Here is an 11833-nt window from a genome sequence, read left to right as displayed (position 1 = left end):
AAGAGAGAAATCTTCGCCCCTTTTCATAATAACCATAAGACGGGATATGAAAGGTTTGGCCCAGACAGGACACTGTAGCCAGGAAAGCCACGACCGGAAGCAGGAAGCCCCATCTTGCCCTGCCCCTAGGAAGTTACCTGTGACACCATCTTCCCGCCCCTGGGAATTTACATATGGCGCCAAACCTAGGACCAATGGGCTACCTGTGTATCCCTAATGCCCGCCTTAGGTTCCACCCCAAACCGAGGCTATTTACAGGCCCCCATGCCGCGTGTCCACCGGAGAGATCGCCGGACGCCAGCGGTGGGGGTTGCTGGTCATCTCTCTCCGTGTTCTCAGAATAAAGGCCGCTTTTTATTTTATATTTCTCATCTTTTGTTAATATTTTTCATCTTTTGGAAATAACTCTATCAGTCATGAGTTCAATCCCTCATAAAAAAAAAACAAAAAAAAAACAAAAAAAAACCATGCATTTGTCAGTGATGCAGTGCTATGAGCACATTTATTGAAACTGATACTTGTTAATTAATAGGCTTAATGTTTCCTTTGTGGTCTATGAAATACCTGCAGATAACATGGCAATTACAGTAAATGATGTACTTTACCCTACAGGATTGCTATTTTCTGAGTTGTTTTTATTTTTTGTTTTCCCACATACTTGAAAGTTGAAAATGTTGGCTGATGCTAGCTAGAAAAACTGTGATAATCATTTTTTTCAATTTAGTGATATATTTCCCTATATCCATTAAGAACATTTTATTTGCTACAATTACTCCAAGTCAAATTGATAAACAATTCTTAAAGTTACAGACAGCTGAGTTAGTTAGAAATACAGGCAACCATACCATGATATAGTGGAATGAAATTCCTGAACTTCTATGTCTGGTATGAGTTTGTGTTCACTAAAGTGCAAGAATGAATTTTAGGAACAACAGAGTTGAAGAGCAGAATATATTTATTGAGAGATAGAAAGTGAAAGTATTTTGCTCTAAATAGGATATTTTGGAATTGGGAGGTGGAACCAGGGGACTTTTACCTTGAAGTCACTTTCCTCTCCCCTATTCAACCTACCTGTGGCCAGAAAAGAATCTCAACCAGCTACTTGCATATCAGCAATGCCACCTTTAATTAAGCACCACCCAAGTCAAAAACTATATGTATGCCGCCCACATATTTCCAGAAGAAAAAGCCAGACGCCCAGTGGTCATGGGGTTCTCCCCATATTCTTAGAATAAAGGCCATTTTGACTTTGTATTCTCTTTTTTACTACACCAAAAATTCTATCTGAAAGCTTCTATCTGAGAAAAACAGGAGGGATTCTGAGCTTGTAGCAAAAGACTCTGTCTATTCTAGAGACCTTATGGAATAAAATCATGTGATGAGATAGGTTTAAAGTGGGTTAGATTACTGAGATTACTGAGGAGTTAAATTAGCACAATAGAGAAGCAGAATATCAGAAATATAAACTTGGCCTTTTATTTAAAGAATGTGGAGAGGAGCTCACAGCCACCAAGGGTTTGGCTCCCCCCCCACTGACTATGGGTTTATGGGGTATATGTGACTTTTGACTGGATGTGGTGCTTGGAGGGGACATTGATGTCATGCTAGGAGCTGATGGGAATTTTCTTTAGGCCCCTGGGAAAGCAAGAGGAAGTTGTATTCAAGGATAAAAGAGGAAGTGGCCATATGAGTAAACATCCCTGATTTCACATTCTTCTACCTTGAACTACAACCATGAGGTCCTGTAATTGTTTGAAGGGCAAAGCTCTTTCAAGTACATCCTTCAATTTGAATGAAGAAATCAAAACAAAGAATTTTTGCTATCTGTCTTTCTCCATAGCAGTTGGTAAACCATTCATAAGAAATATTTTGAGTCAATTCCTTAATGCATTGTCAATACCATAACCAAAATTACAGATCAGTTCAGTTTCAGAAAAAGAAGCAGCACTTAAAAGCAGGGTTAAAGCCTTCAATGCAAGTATTCATGGCATGGTGAGATCAACTATGTGTGATACAAACAATTACTGATTTCTCTGACTTCAAGAAAGAGAAACGTTTATACTGATATTGTTATCCTGAAATGAATCTCCCCGTCTACTATGTCTGATATTAGGTTTTTGTCCTGTAAAGTCAAAGAATGAATTTTAGGAACAACAGAGATTAAGAGAAGATTATACTTATTCAGAGAAAAAAAGCTGCCTGAGAGAGAGAAGGTATCCTGAGCAGGTTGCCAAACACTGTCCATTCTAGGGACCTTTATAGAGTAAAATCATGTGGTGAAGTGAGTTTAAGGTGGGGAAAACTAGGAACTCACAATGCAGATGGGCATAAGATGGGACAGAGTTATGGTAGCCAATAAGATTATAAGTTCAGGTAAAGTTGATTTAATTGGGAACAAAGTTGGAAGGGAGTGACATAGAAAGCAGGCATTCTTAGGCAGCTGTGTCTCTTCCCTTAGGGGTTTGGGAGGGTGAGTTCTGAGTTCCTCAGGATGATAGGAACTATTTAGAATGTCAATCTTTAGGATAAGGATACATTTCTTTAAATGGTGACTCCTGACTTCCTCAGAGTGCTAGGGAACTATTTAGACTATCAATCCTTAGGATATGGATGAATTTGCTTATCATTTGTCTTGAGCCTTGGCCCATAGCATGAGGTGTCAGTCTACGCCATAGTTGCAAGGTATCTGGTCTCCTGCATGGGCTCCTTGGGGGACCCAGCCATGTCTCATGCCAATAGTATTTAAATGACTCAGGACCTTGTTAACAGCACTGTTTAGAAAATTGAGTACAGATGTGCTCTGGGTGAATGTTCTGGGGATGACAGTGTGCAATGTATATACCATTGTTGCCCCCTGATTGACATGTTTTGGAATTTAATTTTAGTTGATGTGTTCTTTTTTCCTTGAAATCAAATGGATTTGAAAATTAAAAGCCTGAGGGAAGCTCTTCAGTACAAACAGTCCTCTGTCGAGCTGAGATCACCACTGTAGAAGAATGGCAGCTCCAGAAGTCTCTGCAATACAGTCTATTATTTGGGATCCTCTCTTGCAGAGAGGGGCTCCTTTCTCTGTTTATTCTTGACTCAGAAGGAGGGCAGTAGAGCAGGAGTCAATCAGTGATGAAGGGGCAAGCTATATGAACTGTCCAATCAGGTGGGCCACTGCTGGCTGTGACTTCTGTCTCTTCTGGTGTCTCAGCATGATTTACCTGTTCTGAGTACAATAGTGGTAGCAAAATGCTTGCTGGATCTCATTTAGTACTTTTGATGTCCTGTGGCCTGCTTGGCAAAGAACCTGAGAGATCCTGTAGCCATGGAATGGTGAGGTTGTGGATAGGCGCCCAGAAATAGTGTGGATTGGGCAAAATCAGTTACAAGTGTTTAGGAGTAGTTCCAGTGTCTGGAGCCTCAGGTATTCAGTTAGCTTCAGCTCCTGAGGTCCTCCAGCTTTGGCCATGGGTCGTTCACTATTTCTTTTGCCTCTTGCTGTTGGCAAGGGTAATTTGGGGTCCCCAAAACCCTGGCTTCACTATGACAGCAGCAGACTCAAGTATCATCTTTGAAATTCACTGCTAGCCTGTAAGTCCACCATCTTAGTCATTGGGCGGAGCTTGGGAAGACCCTGACTATGATGCTTTTGTAGCTTGTAGAGCAGTAATGATCTAGGTCTACGCTCTCTTTCCGCAGAGTAACAGATCTGGAATGTCCAGAGTTTATTAATGTATGTAATGCAGGGCCTCATAGCCACAATGGCTCAACTTAAACTTGGGCTTTTTTGTATTTATAGTGATCTCCTAAATTTATAGTATGTTCTCCTATTTCCATCTTCATGACAGGTAGTGACAAAGGTCTGAGAATTCAGAGATATGTAGTACTGTGCCTCAGCGGAGAAAGGCTTCCCAAACAACTGGTGAACTCCTGTGTATTATACAGATCAGTGCAAAATAATTTCTGAACATACTTAATTATTTAGGTGGCACCCTTGCTCACAGACTAGGTTTGTGAGAACAGCCATAGAGTTTTGAAGTCTGAGAAAAATGAAGTAAATATGAAAGTGTTATCAAGGACGGGGTAAAATTTGTGAAGGACAAATTCCAGAAAGGGCTACTTGTTAAATTCTCATCGAAAAATGCCAAAATTTACACATTTGCATGGTCATATACACGTGATACCCTTCTGAATGGAAAGGAATAGGGGTGTCCCCTCTGAATTAAGAGCTGATTTAGTAGCTTGGTTAATAGACAGTTTAAATATGGAAATTCTCTACAATGGACTTATCTAAGTGGTGTAAATGAGAAGCCCTAAATAGAAATTTTGCAGTGATATCGATAGTTAGGCATGAAGGGTTTTCTGCTTAGGATGGATCAGAGGAGTGTGGAAAAGATGTGGAAGTGGCTGACAGGATGCAGGCAGCAAATAGCAGGACATACAACAGAGAGCGTCTTCACTGAAAGTCAGGTAGTTCTTAGAGTAAATGTGAAGTAAAATTGGGTTCTGATTGCTTCATTGAGGTGATCAACACCAGCTCTGGCAACAATCAGTATTCCACATCCCTGTCAACCCATAATTTTTGTGTTCCATACTTGAGATCTAATTTGATTATCTCTAATTATGCCCCATTGTCATGAAGCTGAAATTTTCAATTCTTTTGTACCAAGGATCAAACGCATGACCTATGCTTTCCAGGCAGGTGTTCATGACACTGAGCTAAATACGCAACTATGAAAATATTTTCTGTGTAGTATGGACGATATCCACATTGTTTCTGAGAAAGTGTTGAACATTGTTGGAATTTTTCTGTATTGTGTGGCTATATTTTTTTTTAAAACTAACCAAAGGTGTGTTATGCAGTCTCTTTTTAAGTTTCACTTTGTCTGTGCGGTGTCTCAATCAGGGTTTTCTATTTTAGACAGCTCTGTAAGTTAGGAAAACCCCAAATTCAAGGAAGAAATCCTTCACCAGCCTCTCAAGATATATTTCTTATATGTGAATTGAAAGTGATCACTTGGTGACAGTGATGTTTAATTTACAGCTTGGGCCTGGTTTCATTTTATATACATATTTTTAAAATACAGCTGTTTTCCACTAACACTTGAGTTATTATTTATATACCATATTTGATGTTATTTATGTTTTGTTCTATGAAACCAAATTCATGTTTCAAAATTTTGCTTAAGTATATTAAGAACAAAGTACTCATTGGCCTAAATGAGATTTGAACAGACATCATCTGTAGTCTATCAAAGTGATTACGGAGATTTTTTATTTAATTTTGAAATTGGTAACATAGAACAGAACAAGGCAGCTTAAGGTCAACTAAGATCACACAGTGAAATTGTTACACAACTTCACAACAGGTTACTGGGATAACAGTAATATGTATCACAGTATATTTTGTTATCTTTATCATAGTTGTTCTTTAATCACATATATCAAAATGAGATGAAATGCAGAACATTATAGAACTTATCAAAACAGAATATTGAATTGAGCAGTACCATTAATCAGAATAGAGTGAAACAATAATAAAAACGTTTTCCTTCAAGGAGATAGTAGAAGGAAGTCCCCCTTATTTGCTATGGTCTACTTCCCAGGAGATGCTCAGATTTCTGGTTCCCATTTGCTAATGTGGGGTGACAGGAGAAGAGGGGTAGGGAAGTGGGATGTTTGATTCTAGGTGGTGCATCAGTAGGTTCAGTGTTGCTTACTATGGAGACAGGCTGGTTGTTTGGTTTCACAGCGCCCTAAGTTCCAACATAGAACTGATCTTAGGAGCTGCTGCTGGTTATCCCCCTGGAAGGGCTGCAGTTTTCCAGACTGCCACCACTGACTACAGAGGGGAGGTGCTTGCTTGGCTTCCAAGGAAATTGATGAGACATTTATCTGCCTCTGTGCTTTGTGGTTGCTGGTGCTGCAAGCTTCTCACTGTGAGCTCTGCTTTAGAGAAAGAGCACAGGGAATCTTGCCATGACTCAGCACAAGAATCAGTGCTCCTATTTGGCTGTTATATTAGCAGTGAGTTGCAATCTAGTATCAAATTTGCTGTCTTCAAAAATGTATATAGACACAAAATTAACGACCAAGGCATAGATTTAAACTTGAACAAATCAGTCTTCATTCAGCTGTTTTGTTTGGCTTTATTTGTTGAGTTTAGTTTTGTTTTACTGAGACAAGCTTTCTGTATGTATATCAGCTGTGTTTGAACACCCTATAGAGCCTAGAATTGGCCTGACCTCACTCATGCCTTCCTGTCTCGCCTTTTGAGTGCTGGGATTATAGATATGCACCACCACACTTTGCTTTTGATTCAGATTTGTAGGAGAGAATTTAAGATATCGCAAACCTGGGGTCTCAAGCTTCCTTTGAGAAATTTATGTATGATCCTTTAGGAGGCGGTGATCTTTGAGGATGTGGCTGTGAACTTCAGCAATGAGGAGTGGAGTTTGCTGAGTCCATCCCAAAAGAACCTCTACAGAGATGTGATGGGTGAAATCTTTAGGAACATGGCTGCAATAGGTAAGGATGAAATCTGTTTTGGCACTCATGCTGTCAGAATATTGTTTGCTGCTCATTAGTGCTGTTTTGTTAAAAAGAATATGAAAATATTTTTAAAAATAGCTCAGACCTGGACACATTATATCATAAATCTAAACCAAATCTATTAATTTGTATGTATTACTCAACTGAGTCCTGGTATTTCTATGTCTACAATTCAGGAGGACTTGGGGATATCCAGGAAGCTGAAAAAGAATGCAAAATTTACTGGAGATACTTAAGGTAATTCACACTCACAAGGAGAGGAATGTTCTTGAGTAATTAGTGAGTCAGCAGAAAAATGACCACCAAAGAAATGAGGCACCATTCAATTTAATGTCAGTAATATTCTCCAAAGATGTATAAGCTAGTGTATATATGAGGGAATTAAATCATGAAAATGTATGACATTGCATATAGGTCTGTACGAAAGGCATGCACTTTGAGTTATGACATTCTGCCTTCAGTTTTTCTACCCATATATACATGTGAATACAACACTTTCATTATCTAACAATTGTTAAGATTGCAATAGAATGTGAAATAAAACTGAGTGCTCATGTTTCCAAGCCATGCTCTAGACAATCGGCGATTCTGACTAATATTATTAGTAGGCTGGTGGAATGTTAGTGCACTCATTTTGAATATCAGTATGCAGTTGGCTCTAGAAATTGATCCCCTCATACTTGTCCTGGATATTTTTAAAATCTCAAAATCTGCATAAAATACTGATACATGCTTAGTCATATACAAAGCAGATCAAGTTATGACAGATCAGGCCTTGAAGCTTATCTATCTATCACTGGATTTGTGGAGAAGGAAAATTTTAATAGACTCTCTGGATTTTACATTCTTGTAAACGTAGGACACTAGGGTTTGCAAATCTGTTTGCAGAATGGCAATTTCAAGTTCAAACTTCACAGCTTAATGATCTATGAAAATCTCTTAAAATAGATTTTTAAAAAGCTATAGATTTATGCTAATATCTGTTGCTCATTCCCAGCCCAGAATGGAAAAAATGTGTTATATAATGTCAAAAAATAAATAATATAATGTCATTTGCCATAAGAATTAGATGGGTCTTTCACCCATCAATTCAGTGATATAACTCAGCTATAAAACCTAAAAGGTCACTGGCTTTCTTTTAGAGGAGAAACCAAAATACAAAATGTGGAAAGAAATGAAACAGGGTTGTTAGAGAAAAGTAAGACTGACCAGATGGAAAAGGGAACTACAAATTAAGGACAGAAGGAAGATTGTGATCGGGAAACATATGAGAATAATCTGCATGTGATACATATATGTACCCATTCCCAAAGTGAAGGTAAAGATTATGCATTTCAAACTACCAACTTTTAAGATTTCCAAATGTGTACCAGTCTTTTGGGAATGGTTGTTTTCAACATATCTTACAAGGCCATTCTGTTGCTTCTTGGTCAGAATTTCTTAGCAGGCATTAAAAACAGAACTTGATATTAATGCAGTCATTAAACGGAGACCAATTTCACAGTGAATTTTTCTTTTTTAAAATTTAATATAAGGAAAGATTAAATAAGACAAAATAAGTAGAAATAATACTGCATTCAAAGTGAAAAAAAAACAGTAACCAATAGCAAGATGATGATTACGAATGGTGATCATAGAAATAGTCATGAAATACAAAAGTGAAACATATCAAGTGGGGATTCAAACAATGAGACTGCAAACAGATTTGCTCAACTCTCAAAAAAAGCTTAGTAATATGGTTATAAATCCTATGTGTGATTTTTTCTTTCCAGAAATGACAAGCTAGGGAAATCTTATGGACATACATCTTGGAAGCAGTGTAAAGAAGTATTTCTTTGTAATGCAGAAGGTAATGTGAATGTGAAAGAAACAGAAACACACCACGATGTTCAGATCCATGAAAAATATTGCAGTGGAGAGAAACCCTATGTATGTAAGCAATGTGGGAAAGCTTTTACCAGACCTCGACGTTGTAAGGCACATGAAAGAATTCACACTGGAGAGAAACCATATGTATGTAAGCAATGTGGGACAGCTTTTACCAGACCTGAATGTTGTAAGCAACATGAAAGAATTCACACTGGAGATAAACCATATGTATGTAAGCAATGTGGGAAAGCTTTTAACATACGTGCAAGTTGTAAGGTTCATGAAAGAATTCACACTGGAGAGAAACCATATGTATGTAAGGAGTGTGGGAAAGCTTTTAACACATGGGGATACTGTAAGCAACATGAATTAATTCACACTGGAGAGAAACCCTACGTATGTAAGCAATGTGGGAAAGCTTTTAACACACGTGCAAATTGTAAGGTTCATGAAAGAATTCACACTGGAGATAAACCCTATGTATGTAAGCAATGTGGGAAAGCTTTTACCAGACCTGGACATTGTAAGGAACATGAAAGAATTCACACTGGAGAGAAACCATATGTATGTAAGCAATGTGGAAAAGCTTTTAACACACAGACAAACTGTAAAATACATGAAAAAATTCACACTGGAGAGAAACCCTATGTATGTAAGCAATGTGGGAAAGCTTTTACCAGACCTCGATTTTGTAAGGAACATGAAAGAATTCACACTGGAGAGAAACCCTATGTATGTAAGCAATGTGGGAAAGCTTTTACCAGACCTGGATTTTGTAAGGAACATGAAAGAATTCACACTGGAGAGAAACCATATGTATGTAAGCAATGTGGGAAAGATTTTAACACATGGGGATACTGTAAGCAACATGAAAGAATTCACACTGGAGAGAAACCCTATGTATGTAAGCAATGTGGGAAAGCTTTTAACACACGTGCAAATTGTAAGGTTCATGAAAGAATTCACACTGGAGAGAAACCCTATGTATGTAAGCAATGTGGGAAAGCTTTTACCAGACCTGATCATTGTAAGGAACATGAAAGAATTCACACTGGAGAGAAAACCTATGTATGTAAGCAATGTGGGAAAGCTTTTACCAGACCTGATCGTTGTAAGGAACATGAAAGAATTCACACTGGAGAGAAACTATATGCATGTAAGCAATATGGGAAAGTTTTTAACACACGTGCACATTGTAAGGTTCATGAAAGAATTCACACTGGAGAGAAACCGTATGTATGTAAGCAATGTGGGAAAGCTTTTACCAGACCTGGACGTTGTAAGGAACATGAAAGAATTCACACTGGAGAGAAACCATATGTATGTAAGCAATGTGGGAAAGCTTTTAACACACGTGCAAATTGTAAGGTTCATGAAAGAATTCACACTGGAGAGAAACCATATGTGTGTAATCAATGTGGGAAAGCTTTTAAAACACAGGGAGATTTTAAGAAACATGAAAGTTCACATTCAATATAAAACCAGTGTATATAGGCATCATGAGAATGGTTTCAGTACAGGTATGTATTGCATAATGCATGAAAATCTTCACACTGGGCAGAAAACTTACATATGTTAGGAATGTGGGAAAGGATTCTCCAGAAATGTTCATTGTCCAATACATTATAAAATTTGCATGGTTGAGAAACCCTGTGTGTATGTGAAGAATGTGGGAAAGCTTTCACCACACATAGTTTTTGTAAAAAACATCTATGACTTCACACTGGTGAGAAAGCCTATGTGTATAACAATGTGACCAAGCTTTTACTGCATATAGTCATTGCAAAACACATGAAAGAATTCACACTGGGAAGAAGCACTGGCTATGTAAGCAAGTGGAGACACTTTCAGCAGCCAGATTGTAAGGGAAATACATGAAAAAAACTCACACAAGAGATAAACCCTTTGTGTTATGGGAATACTCTCAGCATACTTGATCATTGTTACATATCTGAAAGAGCTCACTAGGCAGAGATGATATGTGGATTACCAATGTGAGAAATATAGCAATCCATGTTTCTTGTTAAATACATAGAAAAAGCATTACTGTTCAGACAGTTTAGATCTAAGTTTACTTTAAAAATCCCAAGGAGACCTGAAGAAATAATCGATACAGAAGTTAGATGTCAATATTTCTTCACAAATATTCCAGAAATGACAAATCTATGGTGGGGCTCTCCTTAGGTGCACATGTTGTATGGTTTTCAGTTAATCACTTGTACCTCTCTAGATTTATTAATCTAGATGTTTTTGTGCTTCAACATGGCATCTTGTAATTAAACATGCTAAACTGAAATGGGCTTTTCACTTTCAAGTATGGATAGTGCCTCCATACTTAATATTTTGTCTTTAAAACTTAAATTTTGTATTTTCTGAATTGTAATGTTGTTTATTTAAAGAGAAAAAAAAGTGTAGAAATAATACAGAATATCAGAAAAATAAACCATAAGAAATCACTAGATGATTAGTATTATATTGTCATCTTAGAAGTAGTTGTTCAAGTTACAAATTTAAAGCATACAAAGTGATATTCAAATAATGACACTGTCACGGTTCACCTCAATGATCCACCAAAAAGTTATTAATATGCCTATCTGTCCTACACACTTTTTTTTCTTAAAGAGGGTAAGATTAAACATAGCAAAACAGAGCAAAACAGTTCATAAGGAAACAAGTTAAGGAAACACAGATTTCAAAGCAAGTCCACTGGAAATGTTCACTGTCTATTTTACTGTCTCTAGTTTTTTTCCAAATAGTTGTTCCCATCCTCACACACATTGAATATATACTGAATATTATAGAACTAATCAAATAATTACAGGATGATGCAAGCTTTTTTGATCTTCAAGACTGATTTGGGGGAAGTCGATAATGACTACCATAATGTCTCATGGTCTTTGTAGTAGCTGTCTTTATCTTTATGTATGCTGAAATGGAACATAAGAGACTAGACTAATATCACTCTGAACAGTGAATAATAGTATCCTGAGAAGGAGAAAGGTGAGGAATTGCCTAAAAAAAGAAGGCAGAGGACATAGTTAAAAGTGTATCAGGATTTAAAAGCTACAGTAGTCTTGTTGCTCTGTATAGTTTGGTTATATTTTGTTCTGGTCTGTCTACTCATATTAGATTTGAGGGCACAGAGAGATAACCCAAAAATAGCAGGTTATACCATGGTAATTATCCTTAATTTCCTATTAACTAAAACTGAATCCCTATATTACTTACATTGTCTTCTATGACTGATCTTCTTTGAAGCTGGATTGTTTCAATGTTATTTGGCCTTGACTGATTTTATTCACATTTGATATGCTTGCTGGTATCAAGTTCAAGAGCAGAGGCAACTACTCTGAAGATGACAAGGTGTAAAAGATATCCATTGGTGGGCTGGGGATTTAGCTCAGTGGCTTAAGGCACCTGCCTG

At 37.5% G+C, this 11833-nt stretch overlaps 1 protein-coding gene across 1 annotated transcript; it reads left to right on the top strand.

The window, feature by feature from the left end:
• Nucleotides 1-8802: 8802 nt before the first annotated feature.
• LOC134475040 (zinc finger protein 709-like) lies at nt 8803-9804 on the top strand (the record flags this gene model as incomplete). Its single annotated transcript, XM_063244406.1, has 1 exon — nt 8803-9804. A coding segment is annotated over one exon (1002 nt), but the record flags the coding sequence as incomplete, so codon positions are not given.
• Nucleotides 9805-11833: the final 2029 nt, after the last annotated feature.

Source organism: Cavia porcellus, unplaced genomic scaffold, assembly GCF_034190915.1.
Source record: "Cavia porcellus strain 051 isolate PalLab524CR breed Dunkin Hartley unplaced genomic scaffold, mCavPor4.1 scaffold_50, whole genome shotgun sequence".
In the NCBI taxonomy this organism is placed as follows: Eukaryota; Metazoa; Chordata; class Mammalia; order Rodentia; family Caviidae; genus Cavia; species Cavia porcellus.
This window is presented reverse-complemented; position numbering and strand designations above follow the sequence as displayed.